The sequence below is a fragment of the Danio rerio genome, chromosome 21 (genome assembly GCF_049306965.1).
Source record: "Danio rerio strain Tuebingen ecotype United States chromosome 21, GRCz12tu, whole genome shotgun sequence".
In the NCBI taxonomy this organism is placed as follows: Eukaryota; Metazoa; Chordata; class Actinopteri; order Cypriniformes; family Danionidae; genus Danio; species Danio rerio.
Window position 1 is genome coordinate 26,837,136 of NC_133196.1, and position 21,875 is coordinate 26,859,010.

General features: G+C 35.9%; 1 protein-coding gene across 1 annotated transcript; it reads right to left on the reverse strand.

The window, feature by feature from the left end:
• Window positions 1-1,568: 1,568 nt before the first annotated feature.
• On the reverse strand, window positions 1,569-18,948 carry sms (spermine synthase). The gene is given in 11 exon segments (NM_131756.1): window positions 1,569-2,381; window positions 5,525-5,640; window positions 5,723-5,802; window positions 6,145-6,259; window positions 9,496-9,585; window positions 9,672-9,826; window positions 9,914-10,089; window positions 10,887-10,951; window positions 13,664-13,751; window positions 14,348-14,468; window positions 18,798-18,948. Coding segments are annotated over 11 exon segments (1,083 nt in total). The 5' UTR covers window positions 18,844-18,948; the 3' UTR covers window positions 1,569-2,350.
• Between the last annotated feature and the right edge of the window lie 2,927 nt (window positions 18,949-21,875).

The window sequence follows — 21,875 nt, forward strand, 5'->3', positions numbered from 1 at the left end:
AATAAGCATGTTTTTAAAAATTGTTATAATTTAACAAGGAGTTACTGCCCGAAAGTTACTGTATCTTCAGGGCATGGTGTTTAAGTTCTGTAGCGATACGTCAATGTGTTTGAAAAATATAGTATTCCACAGCAATCATCAAAATGGGTGAAAATGAGATATTAACCAACGTTAACCAGATGTATACTGGCCCTCACACCAGTCTTGTGGTTTCTCAGTGTACACAGTGTAACATAAACATAATCACGGCACACACCCATGTTCTGAATACACAAGTGTATATTTCACTTCAGCAAGCTTTTTTGTTAAATTAATTTGAGCGTTACTCAATCCGGAATCTAAAACAGTTCAAAGAATAGTAAAATACAAGTCAAGTGCTTCAAAATGGCTGAACATTTCAATAATGCAAATAATTAATTTGGTGCAAACAGTACATAGCAATCCAGAGCAATCATTTAGCTTTTGCAGTTCAATAATTATTATTAGCATAAACATGAATACATATTTGGACAGGTGGTGGCACCGTTGGGGTAGTTACTAGATAATACACTCACCGGCCACTATATTAGGTAAACTTTACAAGTACCATGTTGGTCCCCTTTTTGCATTCAGAACTGCCTTAATCCTTCCTCATGGCATACATTCAACAAGGTGCTGGAAATGTTTCCCCAGAGATTTTGGTCTATATTGACATGATAACATCACACAGTTGCTGCAGATTTGGATTGAAATCTGGTGACTGTGGAGGCCATTTGAATACAGTAAACTCATTGTCATGTTCAAGAAACCAGTCTGAGAAGATTCACGCTTTATAACATGACGCATTACCCCTTCCCCCCACCCCATTACACCACCAGCCTGAGGGTTGATAAAAGGCAGGATGAATCCATGCTTTTATGTTGTTGACGCCAAATTTTGCCCCGACTATCCAAATGTCGCAGCAGAAATTGAGACTTATCAGACCAGGCAATGTTTTTCTAATCTTCTATTGTTTTTGGTTTGTAGTCTCAGTTTCCTGCTCTTAGCTGACAGGAGTGGCACCCGGTGTCGTCTTCTGCTGCTGTAGCTCATCCGCCTCAAGGTTGGACGTGTTGGGTGTTCAGAGATGCTCTTCTGCGGACCTTGTTTTTAAAGAGTGGTTATTTGTGTTACTGTTGCCTTTTTATCAGCTCGAACCAGTCTGGCCATTCTCTTCTGACCTCTGGCATCAACAAGACATTTGCACCCACAGAACTGCCGCTCACTGAATATTTTCTCTTTTTCTGACCACTTTTTGTAAAACTTAGAGATGGTTGTGTGTCAAAATCCCAGTCGATCAGCAGATCACCTAATAAAGTGGCCATTAAATGTAAATGTTGTGGTTATTCTGTGGGGCAAAATTCACATCTTATTACCGTACAGTCTACTGGGCTGCCATAGACTTCAAGAGAGGGAAAAAATAAAGACTACTTTTAGTGCTTGGCCCCTAACAATAATAATAATGGTGTACAGTATTTTTATAGAACAATATCAGATACAAGACCAAACATAGAGATTAGATCATTTTCTCTTCGTATGCTTTAATAGATGATTCTCACTCTCATTAACAGGAGTTACTTTTCAGGGCAGGATCAATGGCATAAGGTGAAATAAAATCAAATAAATAATATCAACGAAGCACCACAAAATGAATAAAAGGCATGAATCTAAGTGGCCTACATTCAGTAAAACCTTCTTTCTTTATATTTATATATATATAAAAAAATGATGCAAAAACATCAAGCAGGGAAACCTACTTTGGACCTAATTATAAAAAGAAGTTAACATTCACAGTTCAGCGAAAAATAAAACAAAAATGAAAATTTCCACAGCAAGGACTTTGTTTTCCCTTTTAAGACATATTTGGGGGCTTCAATTATAGACTATTCGGTGAACTTCCAGAATGCAACACTGCCAATGAACTCCCTGTGAAGCACCATAAATCAAATCACTCTCAAGCCACAGTTACAATATGATGCAAAAAAAAAAAGCTGCGGAGCTACACTAAAACACAAAGAGCAATGTAAAATCTGAATCATAACAGCAAATCCTCAAAGGCCGGAGTCAGAAAATGCGTCTGGATGCTTCGCCGTCCTCCAGGCTTCAGTATCATCACACACGGCACCACAGCGCTCTCTGGAGGAGCCCACGCAAAACAACATCAGACCAACAAAACTGAGAGCTAAGGAAACTTCAAACACAACAATACAAAGAGCCGAACGAAGGGAAGGCTGATTTGTGGACGTGGAGGGACAGCAGAAACGGAGAGATATGTGCACGTCTCCCCTCAGTGCATCAGGGGGTCTTCACATTGCGGCAGGAGGAAGAGACATTACTTCTTCCAGATGGTGTAAAACACCCATCTGAGGCAGCAGGTTAAGGAGAGGATGTTCCTTTATGTGAGGTCAGTTCAGATTTCAGTGGACAAAAGACAATTCATATATTTTAATTTTATGTAAGATCAAAACTGGGCGATGCAGTGGCGCAGTAGGTAATGTGCTGTCACCTCACAGCAAGAAGGCCGCTGGTTCGAGCCTTGGCTCAGATGGCGTTTCTGTATGGAGTTTGCATGTTCTCTCTGCGTTCGCGTGGGTTTCCTCCGGTTGCTCCGGTTTCCCCCACAGTCCAAAGTTTTGCGGTATAGGTGAATTAGGTAAGCTAAATTGTCCATAGTGTATGAGTTTGTGTGTGTGAATGAGTGTGTGGATGTTTCCCAGAGATGGGTTGCGGCTGGAAGGGCATCCGCTGCGTAAAAACGTGCTGGATAAATTGTGGCGATCCCGGATTAATAAAAGAACTAAGCCGACAAAAAAATGAATGAATGAATGAAGATCAAACTGTTGACATGTGGGGGAAAACTAGCTGCTATTAATTATTTTATAATTCTCTAGCAAGTGTTTATTACATTATGGCTTGTTATATGATTATAATAAACGTTATAAGTGTTAGAATTTAAACAAAACAAACAAATAAATGTTTACAAAATCAAAAAACAAAACAAAATAATGAATTTTATAATCATTTTAAACAACAATAATCAATGCACTTCATATAAACATAAAATTCGACACTGTTTTACGTTAAAATAATTACTTATGGTGTGGTGGTTATGAGTATTTTCGTATTTCCTTGACAATTATAGTCATTATATTTCACAATATATAACAACATATTTGTTCGTTTTGTTTGTTTATATTTAATTAAACTATTAACTAGGTCTGCACAATATATTATTGCACAATATTTATCGTAGAAAGAAAAAGAAGAAAAAGAAAAAGAAAAAAATCGCAATAACAGATTTTATCAACATCGTGCAGCCCTACTATTAACTATTTAATGTGACTAATCAATGTGACTAATCAAACAAAGCTCTAGGTAATTGTAACTTCAGGGTATCTGCAGGTATCAACAAGTCAAATGGAAGACTTTTTAAAGACCTCCTATTATGGGTTTTTGAATATGAGCATCCATGCAGTGTGTAACAGCTCTAAGTGAAGTGAAATATCCAGCTAAGGCTTAAATCTGAAAGTGCACTGTGTTTAAAACTATTGATTCATCTATAGGAGTCAACTCATAGTGGTTTGAATTAATCACAGCGGTAACGAGTCTTTAGCGTGAGAGAAAAGTTAATGTTATATTCCCTAACCCAAACATGAGGCTGTGAAGAGTAAGTAGTTGAAGTTTATTTTTGCAAAAAAACCTCAACATTATAGCCCCAGCCTTGTGCTGTGTTCCCGTAATTTTTCTGACAAGTGCTTCAGCAATCTACACACTTATAACACAGTTCACGGATCAGTTCCTTCCTATTTCACAAGTGTAAGTAAATGTGATTAAAATGGTTGCCTCCTTGTTTTCTCTAGCTTGCAAATTATGTATTTTATTGTGTTTTGTTACTTGTAACTGCTTGTAGTGTACCTGATTAACTCTTTATATTCTCATATCGCTTCTAAATCCACTTTGAAAATGTGCCGCGTGCCGCTCTTTTACGGGTTTAAATGCGCTTGTAAGCTCGCTATCCACTCCAATTTTTTTACATTTACATTTAGTCATTTAGCTGACGCTTTTATCCAAAGCGACTTACAAATGAGGACAAGGAAGCAATTTACACAACTATAAGAGCAACAATGAAAAAGTGCTATAGGCAAGTTTCAGGTCTGTACAGTCTAAGAAGGAAAGTATTAGTAATATTTTAGTTTTTTTTTTTTTTTTTTTTTTTTTTTTTTTTTAAGTAAATTTTTATTTATTTATTTATTTATTTTATTTTTTTTTTGAGTACAGTTAGTGGTATATCCAGAGAGGCAATTGCAGATTAGGAAGTGAAGTGGAAATTTTTGACCTTACATGCATATCAGCCTGTTGTTGGAGCCCCCAAAACCAAAATATGACCTTTTTAATGCATAATAGGGGCTCTTTAAGATGATCAAGAATTTAATTTTAGACTTATATAGGTCTTAATGCTGAGGATTTTTTTTTAAATTTTACTTTAAGATTTTTTTTTTTTACTTTTAATTTACTTTACCACATCAAAAATCTTAGTCACATATTTAAAATAACGTGTCAAAACAAGCAGACGCTAGTTCTAAACATATTGACAAAAAAAACTCTTTAAACATGAAACTTAAACTAAATGTATGCACGACAAACTGTTATAGTATTAATTATACTGTAAAAAGAGTTTTGCTAAAAGGTTTATTAAGATTTAATATTGTTGGTGATTGGATGCGTGTTGAATCGATTGGGTAGCTTTACATTAAGAAGGGAAAATTAAGACCCGTTTAAAATAGTTTAAGACCTACAAGAAAATATTTCTCTGAATTTAATTCTTTTTATGGCCTGAATTTTAGCTTTTGAAATTAAAAACATTTTCTAGACTTGAAGATCCTGCGGACACCCTGAACTTATTTTACTTTTAATAAATCATTTTTCCAGAAATTGTTTACTAAAGTATGGCTTTCTTGGGGTGTGTAAATTTAGGATTAACAAACAATACAAGTATAGATGGATGTATCCATATAAAAATATATGTATAAATATAAATATATTAAAGTACAGTGTCAAAATAATTTTTTGTTTGTTTATTTATTTACTGCCACATCAGCAACTAATAGCTATTTCATGGCAAGATAAATACACATAAAAACATTATATAAGAACAACTTCATATTTCAATAAGAGTTGACGCACAAACAAATAAATAAATAAAAAGGTAACAAATTTCACAAAAAATTATATTATAAGATAAATAAGATTTTTTTTGTTCAAATTCTTCCTGATGATACCTTTATAAAAACATCTAAGTGTTCTTATTACAATAATCTTGTCTAATGTTACTTTCACATTCTAATAAAATATATTTTATGGTGACAGCAGCGCGGTCAAACTTACAGTATATATACTTAAAAAAAGAACATTTAAAATAAGCTAAAAAAAGCTATTTATGCTTACACTGTCATATTTCTTCCAAAATAACTATTTCTCTATTAGAGAATAATTTTAAAAAGGATACAGCTCCATATAGGAGGGAACACACACCACCTCTTTGGAAAAGTCGACTTTGCATGAAAGTCTCCCCAAAAGCTTTTCATATTCGCTGAGCGCATCAGTCAGGTTCACACAATTACCCTGCAGGCAGAAAACATCATGAACACAATATAGAAATATACAATCCCAGCATTTCCAAACAAATATAAAATGACCCTCTCACCTGTGTGAAATACTTCCCACCTGGCCGCAAAACTCTGATCGAGAGGTCAAGGATGAGTCTCAGGAACTCCCATGTTGAATCTACAGAAGCAAACAAGTCAACAATTTAACTGATTTAAAGGGACAGTGCATCCTAAAAAGGGAAACTCTCTCATTATTTACTCACCATCTATTTCCAAACCTGTTTCAGTTCATTTCTTCTTTAGAACACAAAGGAAGATATTGTGAGGAATGCTGGGAACCTGTAACCATTGACTTCCAAAGTCTTTGTTTTTCATACTATGAAAGTTAATGGCTCTTAGCTTCCCAACATTGTTCAAAATATCTTTGTGTTCAATAGAAATAAAAGAACCACTTGAGGAAAAGTAAATGGTGAGTAAACGTGTGTTAATGTGTGAGGCTTGTAAAGACATACACACTAACCCTCCTCAGGTGCTGTGGAAATAGGGACTGCTGTCAAGTCATTGATGACATAATCAAATGTCCTCCCTTGCTCTGCAAACTTTTTCAGTACAGGAACACAATCTTGCACCAAAATCTGAAGGAAAAGGAGGAAACATAAAGGTGATATTCGTCATGAGAAACAAAGCATCGTATTGTTAGCCAAAAAAACTGGCAGTTGCCCAGAGTTTGGGTAATTTCCCTCAACTGCCTGCATAGGACTTGTTTCAAAAGCAGGAAAGGGGCCGCATTGTTACATCAAGCTAAAAAAAAAGTAACTGATTACAAGACAAAGAGCCAAAACAGGACCAAGAAATGTGAATGTATGATACAGTGTTATATACTATGCTGTTTAAAAGTTCCCAGCCAGTTGAAATGATCATGAAGATAATTCTTTCATATAGCAAGACACATTACATAATCATTCTTTAATTCTGACCTTTACATTTTTCCTGAAATTCCACGCAAAGATTAAGCAGCAAAACTGGTTTTCAACAGCGATTCTCAGAAATGTTTGAGCAGCAAATTGACGTATTAAAATGATTTCTGAAGGATCATGTGAAATTAAAGACTGGAGTAATGCATTTTGGGGAAAATAAGTCACAGTAGAATTGCATTGTTGAGAGAAAAAAATAAAAAAGATACAAGCCCTAAATAAAACAAAAAATAAACATGTATTTTAGCTGGCCCTCACACCATGAGAAACATGGCCATTTGGATATCTCTGTAGGCACAGGACGTCAACATGATGTCAGATTGATGTTGCACTCCAACGTAGCATTTTGGGTGGAAATGAAAATCGCGTTGACGTCAGAACCCAATGTCAAACTGACATCAGTGTCCAACATTTGGTCAATTTTTTTAACCCAAACTAAAAACAATCAAAATATCACTAGCTATGTTTCCACCCAAAAGTGCGAATGAACTTTATGCGCCAAACCGGATTATCGCATAAAAACGTGCGAATAAAGCAGTGTTTCCATATAACAAGTTAAAGCGAACAAAATCGTCACTTTTTAAATTAACCGGCACCAGTAAAAACTGAAATTGCTGCGATAGGAGAAGCTGCGTCAATCTTTTCTTCATCTAATAAATGACTTGCACCACAGAAGGCAATCCTGACACGCAGTAAACACGCGGTGGCGTTTGAAGGTGTAGAGCACAGACGCTCTTAATTCTGAAGGTCATTAATAATATAATAACACTAACACTTAAACGATAAGGCGTTTTGGAATGACCAAAACAATATTTCAGATGTTTTACAATGTGCTCAGCCTGCTGGTTTGTCCTTTACACACATTTTTATCATCACATAATCTCTTATAACAAAATCACATGACCTTTTTTTAATGCGCATAATGGAGTTTGTGCGGTAAAAGTGTTTCCATCACAGTTTATGTGCATCTTTTCTTATTAAATAAAGTTTATCCTACAGTTACGTGCAAATGTTTTTATGTGCATTTTCAAAATTTATGCACATCATGGCGTTTCCATCAACCATTTTTTTATGCGCATATGCAAAATCATTAGCTACCGTCTAATGATATTACAGCTTGACACTGTGTGGATGTTACAACTATGATGTCTATCAGATGTTGGATTTTAGTTGCTATACCTAACAAATAAATGTCAGTATTTGACGTCAATTATGATGTTGGCTCGATGTTGGATTTTGGTCATTTTCCAACACAATCTAAAATCAACCAAATATCAACAACATTTGACGTCATTAATGAACATTAAAATAACGTTGTCCTTAGACATTAAATTTTGGTCACCCGACATCACAACCTAAATCTAACCTAATATTAACATCTTATGACGTTGTGTGCCTGCTAGGATAGGACACCATAAGTGATGTTTTATATTCAGACATTTTTCTTATTTATTTAACGTTTAACATTCCTTAAATTTTTTATGTTGAGCTAAATCAAGCTTTAATCTGTATAAACTAAACCATCTCTTTAAATGTAAAAAATATGTTTCCTTGCATATGACTCACATGTGAGTGTGTTTACATGCAGCGAGTTTATATGTTTGTGCGTGTGTTAATGTGGGTGTTTATGAAAGGATCAAGTTTGTATGTTTATTCGAGTGTGTATAGGTTTGTTTGCACGCAGTGAGTTTATATGAATGTGCATGTGTTAATGTGGGTGTTTATGCAAGGATTGACATTATATGTATGTTAGTGTGTGTATGTGGGTGTATGCATGCAACAAGTTTATATGTACAGTATATTTGCAAGTTTTATATATTGTTTTGAACCTCCAATCGTATAGATGTATATGCGAGTAACTAATAGGAGTACATGCACATGTTTTAAGCATGTGTTGATAAGCAAAGTTTGATTTAAATCCAACACAGCGCCTCATACTTACAGGGTGTTGTTTTTTTCATTCACAAATGAAGATTTAACATTACTTTGCTTCACACTGTCAAGCTTATTTATGGCAGAAAATCAAGTTGTAACTCAAACTGAGACCATCAATGATGCTGTGTTTCATGTATAATGCCATAAAATGTATAACTTTAAAGTGATCCATTGTATAAACTATATGCATGATTAGAATGCTGACTTGCTTATTTTCCCAGCACTGTCAGTTTGGTTGTGTTTATTTTGTTAGTAAGACGAAAGAGTATAGCACATATTTCTTCATACAGTGCCCTCATTAGCGTGAGATGTTCGCTAATAATAAACCACTGCTTCTGCATTTATTTATTTTTTACGACTAAGCAAATAACAAAAAGGAAAGTACTTTCCCACACTCTATTGGACAGGCTTTATTTAAGCTCTGGCATTCTTGTAATAATGCTATTTTTTGTGCTAGCTTGGCTAAATTAGTTTTGCGGTACAGCACCTCATCAAACTGCATTACTGCAAGCCCTTTCAAGTCATTGAATTGAACTATTTAACTTTCTTTGTGATGTTTTGTTAGCCATGTAAGTACATAAGGCCAAAATTGCAAAAATGTTATCAATATTGGGCAGTAAATGTCTAATTTTGGCAGTGTAGGAGTCTTCACCATAAAAAATAGAGGACTTTAGAATTTAAACTTGTATATGATTCCGCAAAAAGAGAAATCTAGATCAGTGGTCTCAAACTCAATTATGGGATATCGGTATAATCACTTTTGAATTAAAGCCACAGCATGTTTCAGCTTACAGAAAAAAACATCTGGAAAAATACTGTTAAAATATGGCTTTTCAAAATTTAGGCTGGACAGTTATGACCTTAAACTAAGCTGGTAATGTTTAGCAACCACAACTGACATAAATAAAAGCTTCTTTTAATATAATGTAATAACACAAATAATCACCTCAGTCAATCCTTACCTCGTAACAATCTCCCTTCAAGTTATCTAAAACATTCCCACAGGTCTTCCTCATGTGTTTCCGACATCCATCAATCACCAGTTCATCAATGTTAATACTCAATTAAGGAAATACCCAAAAGCAGTCAGACATTTATAAAGTACTTCACTATTTTAGGTGCTTAGCATAAAGGATATCTCAACCATGGTGATCATCTTTGGTTTGAGCTTCACCGCTTCGTGGAGAATCCCACCGTCTCCTCCTCCCAGAATAAGTACCTCCTTTCCAGCATAGTGCTCTTTGCCGCTGCCCATAATGGCCTGAGTGTAGGGCAGATCACTCTCTGCCAGATCTAACATTCGATCACAAACAATTACTATACACACACACGTGATACAACAACCTGAAAATCTGAAAGTTGTAAATAAGCCCAACTTACTGACATCCCCGTTAAGGATGAGCATATTGCCAAACTGTCGCGAGTGCAAGATTTTGATGTTCTGGTAGGCAGAATCCTTTTCATACACAACTTCATCAATGTCGTACTCCATCAGCCTGCCGTCAGCCGTGGGCCAGTACCGATCCACATCACTGCCTCGAATCAGCGCAGGGAGTCTGAACAGATTTATTCAGTTAAACAAACCATTTCGGTATTTGGTCACCACAATATAAAAGCATAATGCTGCAATCACACCAGACGCGGATGAAGCGTCAAGCTCGAGTGATTGACATGTTAAGTCTGTGCAAAGACAAGAATAGACATCCTGCGGCACGTTTCTCCAGCGTTTGACATGCTTAATGTCAGTATCGCTTGAGTTAGAAAATCTGAACTCCAGCGGATATTTGTGCCGTGTTGACCAATCATGAGCTTGCTCTTGTAAGGGAGTGATTATGATGTAGGGCTTGTTGTTGGTGTCCCGAGGGGAAATCCTCCTGCCAACACTGGAAAACAGTTCACCAAATTGCACTCGGCTTAGTCTGAAGTACTGCTGTTTCTGGAAGAGCTGATAAACTTTGTTGGGTGCAACTCTGAAAGAATCTAGTGGACTCAAGACATGGTGCTGAACTAATATAACTTGTTTTTCAGCCTTCCTAAAGCACAGCTATTATTTCAATAAAAATCCATGTTAGCCATTTAGCAACGAAGCTAGAGTCACCGGGCAAACAGAAGCCCTGCTTATGATGCAAATCAGCATCTATTGTGAAGTGAATTTGACATGTGAATGAATTGAATTTGATGCGGGAATAATATGAGTAAACTCAAAATGTTCACGCATCTATGTACGCATGAATAGCCTGATTTATTTGCGCATGTTGCGACTGGTGTGAACACAGCAAAAGAATAAATTACCAAATGTGAGAAGATTGTTTTTATGGAAACCGATTCACAGTAAAAATGATGATAGCTTCACCTCTTGATCCTTTGGATATTTCCATCTAGAAGAGCCTTTAATTTTTTCTCCAGTGCATTCAGTAGCTACAAAGAAAAAACAAACATCTTAATCGTTACTTTCTGAACCAGGACAAAAACAGGATGGAAGGACATTCAAGAGCAATAATATTTATATCATATATAAAAAGAAAAATGTGAAAGACAAACTAAAAATAAAGTCTGAATTGCAAAACGTAAACTAACATATATTTAAGTAAACAAATATCTGTTTTCCATGACTTTTTCAAAACTTTGTGGGTTTTTCTGTTTTTCCAAAACTTTTCCAGGCATGGAAAATGCCATGTCAAAACTCAAAACTGACTTTTCCAGGGTTTCCATGACCATATAAACTCTGAATTAGGGATGCTTCAATCGATCGGCCGAAGAACGGTATCGGCCGATAATCACATTTCATGACCTGATCGGTACTCGCCAATCTGGCCGATCTCATGGACCAATTGCAGGGGTTTGTTTATGAGTTTACAAGCAGAGAAAGATGCACAAGCGCTCCCATATATTACACATAGCCCAAGCCAAAGTAAAACGAATTAATTGTTTTCTGTAAAGCTGCTTTTGGCCATGACATGTTCACACCTAAATGGTTATAAAAGACGTGTTTAAGGTATTATAAGGAGCATCCTTAATTTATTATCTTAGGTAAGGCGAGATCTTATCTTAAGGAACATACATAGAGTAAAAATGTGCTTCATGCATTATAAATTTTGAATCTGTACTCTGTATCGGCCGATCATCATGACAAGGAATCGGTACTTGGTATCGGCTGCAAAAATCCTGATCAGAGCATCCGTTCTTACAATACTATTTTACTATAAATTATACATTTACAAATATGCATTTAAACTGTCAGTTATTACAGTTACCATTTTATAAATAATGTTTTGAGATTAGCATTTTAAATAAAAAAATATAAATAAATATGAAAAAAACATTTTTAAAATGCTTATTTTTATCTATTATTAAAAAATAAAAAACAATTAGCAATCTGTTAAAACTTGTATAAAAATTAAAAATTGTAGCCTATAGGCAAATCACAAACTGGCCAGCTCATTCAACTTTCCTCAGTCAGAATTTTTCCATTTGAATAATTTGTCTTAAACTCTGGACATAGCAGTCAAAAATTGGACAAATAACCTCATGTATGGAATAATTCTGGACTTTTTCAGTCGGGGTGGGTCTTTCAAACCACCCTAACTGCCCCTGGCTACAACGCTGGTTTATATCTGAAATTTACTGTATACGACAGTGGTGTTTTAGGAGCCACTACAAAAACTATGCTGCAAACTCACAATGTTGTGATATTACATGCACATTCATATTACATGTTCAGTCTAAATTGAATGGATTACAGAACCATACAGTGCATACATGCATAATACAGGACGTTTAATCATTTTTGAGGATCATGAAATATGTATATTCAGTTGAGGACTGCTAAAGACAGACAGCCTAGTTTGAGGTTGTGCTGAATCCAACGCAAAATTAACAAAAAGCTGAATTTTTTTTTGGATCATGCAAAATTCTTAATTTAACTGCAAAACAATCACAAAAAAGTAAAGAATTTCATATAACATTTAGTTCTAAAGCATATAATCAAATTAGATTAATTTCAGTTTGCAATTTATTGTTTTACATGACTTACAGACATTGCATGCGCAAGCGTATTAAGTCTCTCGAAAAATGACGTGTCACCTGCGCCCTTACAGTCCTAACATTACATGAGAGTGGGGGTAAATGTTTAGCAGCCTAAGCAGTAAGCAGACGTGGATGAATCATGAGTGATCTACATGTGAAGTTAATGCAAAGATGTGATCAGACATCCTTTGACACAAATTGAGTGAATAACATAGCGCAAATTGGGTGATTTGTGCGTTTGATGCACTTCAGAAAGCAAAAGAAAAGTGGGAGCAAACATCTAACAAACAAAGCAACGGAACAGACAGAAAAACAGCTTACAAAGATGGAGATTGATTGACGGATGGATGATGGCCGCTGGATGTGACCGAATTGAAGGACCTTATTTGTGTTTTATTTATGTATAGCTGGTAGCCTATTACGATGTGCATCAAATCGATAAATGATTTTGCTTAACTCTTTTCCTGCCACTGACAAGAGAAAACGCTTTCCTGCCATTGACGAGTTTTATGGCAATCTGTGTTTAGGTGTATTACAGTAGGGGAAGCCCTGACGCATGTCCTGAGTGAGGTACATGATGTCAGATGCTCCAGGGATTGAAAGATTGTAGATAAGAGTTATACAACCTTCCTTTGGCTTAATCTCTACAATTTTACATCTTGTCTTGACAAGAGACCAAAATAAAGAACTTTATTTTTATGATTGCACAACTAACAGAGTATTTTATGTTTATTCATCATTTTTCATCTCAAAATAGTCTGCAAATTTATGGAACTAACAACACAAATTCAGTCATTTTTAATCGCAAAAAAAAATCATGAACAACTGGGGGTCTGTAAAGATTGGTTTCATAAAATTATTAGCGTTTTTGAAGTTTAACTCTCTGTGGAAAAAAAAAAAATTCATATACTACTATTGCCAACTGCAGTGTTTCCCAACCCTGTTCCTAAAGGCACAACAACAGTACACATTTTCAACCTCTCCCTAATCAAACACACCTGAGATGAAAGGATCAGATAAAGGAGACATCCAAAATATGTACTGTTGATGAGCCTCCAGGAACAGTGTTGGTAAACACTGGCCTACTGCATTCCATTAACTCACATTGTCCACTTGCGCTGCATCGTCTCCTTCAAGACACTGCAGGTCAAAGGTCACCAGACCATGGGAGTGCATTCGTAAGATGGCAAACCTGATACAAAAAAAATACACAAAACTCAATTAAAACCACACAACTAGTCAAAAGAAATGCACCAAAAAGTCATATGCAGCCAGATTCATCCCAGCTTAAGCTTAAACAAAGCCCCAACAGCTGTGTTTACAGCAAGCCACACACAAAACAGGAAGTGACTACCAAAGCCTTTAGATCAGATGCACAAAGCCACCCAAATGACCCCACGCTCTTCTAAATGCTGCCCTTTGTTGCGCAGAGGATGCACTTAACTGGCCAATCAATGGTCATCCTAAAGAGAGTCTGGACGCAGGAGCACACCTGGTGTTTTCAGTGGTCAGTCATCAGTATTGTCAGTTAGCTTCAACATTATGCTTAGCTGTTACAGAGACAAAATGAAAACACTCCATGGAATGGCCCAATGGAGGGGAGAGAGCGTGTCTCTTTCCTACAGAATTCCAGCATGAGTCATGGCAAACAAATTAGCCATAATGAAAGGGCAGTTACAGCATCATCATCCATAATTCAAATTCAGGTCCCTCCCATTGTAAGCAAAACAAAACCTGATTTGCATGCTGTGAAGGACTCTGATGTACTACGAAAGGCATTTTGCTAACCTGCTATTCTTGCCGATGAAGGTGGCCAGATATCCGTGTCCCTCAGAGTCGTGGACATTCTCTGTCATTTCCTGCTCTTGAAATATAGACTGCAGGCCACGCACAGTCGCAGAGACATCAGCTAAACAGAGAGAGGGAAAAAACAGAAGGATTATATAGGCATCTTAAAAAGCCCTAAAAGCCCTTTCCAAACACTAATTGCCCTATAGTCAATCAGGCTCCTATATTAGGAAGATATTTTAAGGATTAGTTCGCACCTAAAAAGCTTTTTCTGTTATCACTTATTGACAAATAACAGATATTGAGACCTAATTATTAAAAAGACATACACTCAGTTTCTTGCACAGACCAAATGTTTTGCTTCAAATGCCTCAAAGCGTCTTCTGGTGATTAATCAAAGGTAATTTTCAGGCGCATTTTGTCTATAAAAGCAATTTAGTTCTACACAGAGTCGTTTATACACTGAAAAGCTACGCGAAATTGAGTTCAACATGGATATTGATTCAACTGGATGATAATGAAATCAAGATAACAGTTCTACAGCTCTGTGTAGGAAATGCCTCACGTGAAAATACCACACTTAATAACTTGTTTTCAATCCAAACCCACTTCAATCGAGTGTTTGAAATAATCCTTCAGTGAGATGATTCCATAGTTGTGTGATTATTAGTCACGCAGAACTAGGGCTGGGCTGATAAACGATATTATATCGAATCGTAAAATAATTAATGTCAATAACAATGACATGCTCTAAACTTTTTTTACTCTATATTGATCTAAAAGCCAATCGCACAGCAGACATGTGCAACAACAGGAATCTAAGTGTGATAATAATGGAGATTTATATAGTAAACTCTCTCATTTTTGTAGCTTCAGTCATTGTTGGGGTACTCTTTTAAATCTGGGAGCATTAACAACTTATTTCAGAATATATATGTATCGTTATAGTTCAATATGGAAAATAATTAGAGATTGCATTTTTGCCATATCGCCCAGTCCTACGCAGAACTAAATAAAGTTGTTAAATCTTCTGTTTATAATGCAAGGCTATAGGAGTTTCTTCTTCCTGGCTATTTGGCTTCTTTGCACAAAAGCGCCCTTTCGCAGATTTCCTGCAGACCACCCAACCATGCTTCTCTGACAAGATGTGCATGAGAATCACAGCTTTGCGCAATCGCATTTTGATTAATCAGCCAGCTCTATTAGACAGCATGTATGATATATATTAGGGATGCACAATATGTCGTTTGAGCATCATCATCGCAATGTGCATGTCTGCATTAGTCACATCGCAGGATATGCAATGTTGAGTTATGAACAAAGATGACCAGAACCCACAGGCAAAAACACATGAAATTTGTGGAGACACTCCAGAATTTAAACATTAAAGAGTGAAAGTTTAAAATTTTCATGTGTTTTTAAGGTCCATGAGAACCTTTTAAGAGAACATAAAGACCATAAAAAAGTTGTAAAATATATATATTTTATTGAATTATTTAATTGATGAAGACTATGCAATGCCCTTTTACATCTGATTCCTAAACTTTTGTCCCGGAATACTGTTAGACACTTCCCAGAAAACTATTAATCACTGTTTATTCCACTTAAACATTTGCTCTATTGTGTTTATTTATGACAGTAGTTTGTTTATTATTTCCAGGCCAGGATTGGCTAATCGGGAGGACCGGGAGAATTCCCGGTGGGCCAGTCCGTTTTTTGGCCGCGAGGGCCGGTGTCCCTAGCTCCAGAATCTGTTGCTCTCAGCAGTCACACTTTTTAAATTAATTATTTTTTTTACTTGACCACAGTCTTATTCATTATTTTACCGCAGCTCTGCTCTTTTTATCTATTTTCTGGTTGTTAGCACATTAGGATACGACGCTGCGGACCCGGGTTTGATCCTCGTCTGAATAGTTTTTTTTTTATATATAATTTTTTTTATTGTTAAGACATAATACTGTTATGGTTGTTGAACATTTGAAGTTCTAAAGCAGCTGTTTTCTCAAAAAAAGACGTGATAGTGTAATTAGAAACTTCATTGGAAATGTCCTTATTTTAATATAGTCAGTCGTGAATTGAGGCGGGCCGGTCTGAGGCTTGAAACTCCAGGGCTGAAAAGGGGTCCCACTCCAGCCCTGATTATTTCTATATAATAAATTTCATATATTTATTTTTACTCCCATACAAATCATCCAATCAGATAAAAGTAATGGCTTTCCACATAAAGCTATTTAAGTCATATGGTGAAATTGTGTTTAGTGCTTTTCCTTATAGAAAACACAACAGTAATCTGGTAGTGTTTGCGCTGCTTTGCCTTTTTCGGGGTTAACTATTGTGATATCCCGACAGTAACAAAGAAATACTGGGAAATATCTCTAGACTGATGTAATTTCATGCCGTTTAGGCTTATAATCTTATAATGTCCTCAAATTCACCTGTTTTGACATCAGTTTAGATATTACACTAGAGAATCATTTAAATACTAGCTCTAAAGGGACATGTGTGAACTAGCAATGGTTTCTGCTGTTCTGACGTCAGCTGCAGATGTTGAATGAATGGCAGAAGAAAGTAGTTCCACATAAAAAAGGGTTTTTAGACTGTCCATGTTTGATTTTCTTTTATTAACACGATTGTGCCATCAAACTGTTGTATAAACACAATATCACACTCATAGCAGTGTGATGTGGCTGTATATCGGCACTGGTGGGTCACTAAGGCACTCATCCTGCAGCCTCGTGCCAACACACGCTTAATTTGAAAGTCTAAAATGAGTGCAGCGTGGAGTGTTTTCCTACATGCCTGGCTGGCTGCCTCGTTTCTATTGGGCACATGAGGACATTCATCCCAGGTTCATTAACAACACTTCAAAAAAAGTTTTTTAAGTTGTTCATCGGCAAACAGAGTCCTTGGTAATCCGGACCAATTATAGGGTTGCAGTTATTTGTGGGTCATTTGCATCACACTACTTGCATTGTATTTGCATTGCCTCAAACAATAAACATTGCATATTTTTATAAGTAATGTAAAAGTAATCAAAACAAATGACAACACTGGTGTTGCTTCTTTTTCGTGTAACAACAGCACGGTGAATCACAGTAAACCTAAATATTTTTTTTTCATTTATTATTATTTTGACTATTATTATTATAACTATTTATTGTCGATTGATTTATTTTCTCATTAATTTTTTTTATATATTATTTTGCGTTAAACAATAAAAATAATGAGAAGATTGGATTTTTTTCTTGTGGAAAACCTGTGCGGCCCAGCCTCACCCAGACTCTGCCTCCAGCGTCCCCCAGGTAAATTGAGTTTGAGACCCCTGCTTTTTATGTTGCATTTTGCAAATTACCAAAGTCCAGTTTCAGCTGAAGATCTTCCACTGCAGAAAAGAAATCTCGAAAAACCTGTAAATTAAGTAAACTACAACTGCAAATTTTCATTCTTGGATGAACTATCCCTTTAACTGTGTTTGCATCTGTCATTATGCTTAACTTCATCTTTTGTTTTCAATGGAGGACAGGAAAGTCAAACTGGTTTTGAACAGCATGAGAGCCAATAAATAATTCACATTTTTGGGTCAGCTGTTCCTTAAAAATGCACAAATCACAAAGAATGCTCTGCTTTTGTGCATTCACATGATGACAATTTAATTGTGGCATTCGGATTTATCCACAATAACAGGATATGCTGCAAAACAATCAATTTCAACCTAGTTACACACATCAACCCTAACATGCCAATCCATATTGATTCCTGTCCGTTTTACACTGCAACAGTCAGAACTGCTGACCTACATTTTGTCCTAAAAATCAAAATACAAGATACCTACACCTGTCACGCTTCTCACAATTTGAATGTCACAAAATATGATAGCTCCAAATACAAGTAAGGCTTGCGATATTATTAGCCAGTGAAATAGAGGCATTGGAAATGAAGGTAAGAGACTTCCAAAGCCTGTCAGCGTACAGCAAATCTAAATGTGTCTTAAATACACATACTAGCTAGCTATAACGGGTATAACGGGTAGTAGGAACACTCTTATCAGGAGTATACAAGGAACTATAGGTTTTGGTACGCAATGCGGCTAACTAGTGAACATTATTTATTTATATGAGCTCCATTCAAACGTATGAGTCCGAGCCGAAGCCAGTCCTGAGGACAACCTACTGTACGTTAGCCTCTGCTAGCACCGCTATGCTACCCTCCAGAAGGTCATTTATCAGAGCAAACGTCAGGAGAATTTGAACGACAAAAGCAGCTTTAAGCTCGATTGCAGTGACTAACAGGCATCCCGCGGCCGTCTCGCAATGCAGCAGCAGCGGGGCCACGGGAGACAATAAATCGCTTACGGAGCAGTTGCGAGGAGGGAGGCCCGTGTGTCTGCAGAGCAACACGAGCCCCCTCTCTGCTTCTGCGAGCCCTGTTCATTCATTTCGCGGACATTTACCTGGCGCGCGGAGCTTGAAGTCGAGGGTGTAATGTAGCACTGCCATGATGGGGTAAAGCCGTCTGCCATGCCTGGATGAGGCAGCCGGAGGTGAATCGGTGGAGAGTCTGTGGTGGTGTCAGAGAGAAGCAGCACGCCGGCGGGAGGAGGAGGTGTGTGTGTTTGTGTGTGTGCGTGCTGTGCTGGGGTTGCGTTGCGTTGCGTTGCTCTCTCTCTCTCTCTCTCTCTCTCTCTCTCTCTCTCTCTCTCTCTCTCTCTCTCTCTCTCTCTCTCTCTCTCTTTCTCTCAATTCAATTGAATATTTGCTTTTTTTGCATGACAAATATTACAAATGAATTGCCAAAGTAGTTCTAAAGTTTACATAAAAATGAAAGAACGTACATATAAACACAAAAAAAAGCATAGTAAACGGTAGTAGTAGTTAAAAAAGTAAATACAGATACATATAGATATATACATATAATATACATATAATAATTCAATGAAAATAAAAATGAAATATTATTTTAATCAATGTATCATATTATTATTTAATATATCATATTATTATTCAACATCATATTATTCATACCCCTCTCTCAATTCGATAGAAATTTGATAAATACATTCACATATAAGAAAAAGACTATGGTTATTAAAAAGATTATGAAAGGAAAAAATAATTTGAAATAAAAACATAACTGTACATTTGTTCATTTTTGTCATGTTTCTGACTCTCCTATGCAAATAATTACTGGTATGACTAGTCAAGTAGTGTCAAAAAACAATTAAAAATTCGATAAACAGGCTCGTAGCCAGCCTGGTCAAAGGGGTGGTTATTCTTTCTCAAAAACTGGACCTTTTGCAGTTATTCGCATTGTTTTCTACTTTATTATGAGATTTAAATACTACATTTTTGTGTCATTTTTAAGCACAATTTATTTAATTTTTTTAGGTGAATTAGCTTGTCAGATGGTCATCATAACCACTCTTTTTGATGTACCAAAGATATTTCCCAAAGATTTAAAATAAAGAAATATAAATAAATACTTATTTTTAACATAAAAAAGTATTACATTATTACATTACAAGGAATTTATTACATTAGAAATCTGTTAAAGCTTTTCACTAAAAACTGTAGCCACATTGTCATTTATTAGGTAAAACAAACTGGCCAGCTCATTCGACTGTCCTCTGACAGAATTTGGTCATTTGAATGATAAAAAATATAAATATAATAATAATAATAATAATAATAATAATAATAATGTAGATCTTCACTATTTTTCTAGCCGCTCTTATAAAAAGTACATTTGAAAATTAGTATTTAAATTTATAGTAAAAGTTAGTGGTAAAATGTTTTCTCCATTTAAAAACAATACAGTAGGGAAAGATGGCTTCACTTAGGTCAGATTGTATGTTTTCTTGCACTGCTGAATGTTGGACTCTTAAAAAATAATAGCCATATGTTGCTCTACATAATTCGTGATCTCTAAATGTATATAGGGGTACGTTTTCAGATTGAGCCCATGTTGCAAATAATTGTTTGTTTGCATTAGCCAAAACTGATTAGCTGAAGTCTCACAGAAGCAACAGCCAACCCAGGATTCTGCTTGGTCTTAAAGCCTTTTTCCCAAGGGTTATTTTCACTGTTTATGATGGCATAGCAGTCAAAATAAGTGAGCACATGTATGGGACAAATTCTGGACATTTGTCAATGAGGGGTGGGTCTTTTGAACCACCCGAACCCCCCTGGCTACAGGCCTGATAAACACATACACCAATATGAAAAAGACTATATGAATTTTAAAAAAGATAATGAGGGATAAATAATTTTAGTATAAAACAAAATGTGCAATACATTCATTCAGATGATTTGTAACAATGTCCCTTTCTGTCTTTGTCAAATCAAATCAAATAAGTTCAAAGATTTATCGTCATGACTTGCATTGACAAAGCAGCATGTTACATAAACATCAAACAACATACATTAAAAACATCAGAACTTAGTCTGAATACACACACAAACAAGAAAAATACTAGTATACACAACCTATATGTTTTCAGATGATATGTAATATCTCTCACTCGTTTGTCCACTGGCTGACTTTTTGTGTTATTTTACTGCTTGTGACATTAAGCTGGAGTTATCTCCCAGGATATGCCTCAACCTTTCTGAATATGTGAGAGTTATGTGAGTTGGTGTTATTTGCTGGAATTTGTTGAAATATGTGGATCTAATGTTGTGGTAATGTTCACAGTGCAGCGGGTAATGCTCCTTAGTTTCCACCATTTTACAGTCAGTCTGTATTTTCTCAGGGACTGTTTGGCATTTCTCTCTCTTTCCCTGTCTGTCTGTGCTGTGATGAATCTGATTCATCTAAGATAATCGATTCTTTTGAACCATTCTATAATGTTTTTGTAAATTGAAGAAACTATGTGCAAATATAGAAAGTTATTAGAATGTTGCAGTTTGATTTTTTTATTTCTAAAAATTAGGGTCAAACAACACTCTTGTATAACGTTGAGTGCTGGTTGCTTTCATGACCTTTTCTTAGAAGTTAATTGCTAGAATGTTTTGTGTGAACAAATCATTCAATTGGGTTAACATGAGAGATGTATGTTTTGTTACAATTAAGAGAACCCTAAAAAAGAATATGTCATTCTTCTAGGGGAAATATTCTATTTATATCAAAAAGATAAATAAACCTAAACACCAGAGCAGGCATGGCCCTAACCAATTTGGCGCCCTGCAAGATTTCAGGTGGCACCTCGTCGCATCGCAGTAAATTCCATTGCTAGTGTACATATACAGTACTCATAAGAAACTTATTAGCTTTGCCTTGGACATACGTTTATACAAATTAAGCAATTGCACATTTAAAATATTTAGAAAGAAGTTTTTTGCAACTGTGGGACTGATCAGAGGACGTTCTAGGAATCAAACATTCACTAAAAAATCAAAGCAAAGCAAAGTTAACTCAAACTCAACTTAAAATTTTAAACAACAAGCTTCAGGACATTTTGAGTTGACTCAACCCAATTATCTAACTTTACTCGATTAAAGTTGAGTAAACTCAAAAATTTCATGAAGTTTGT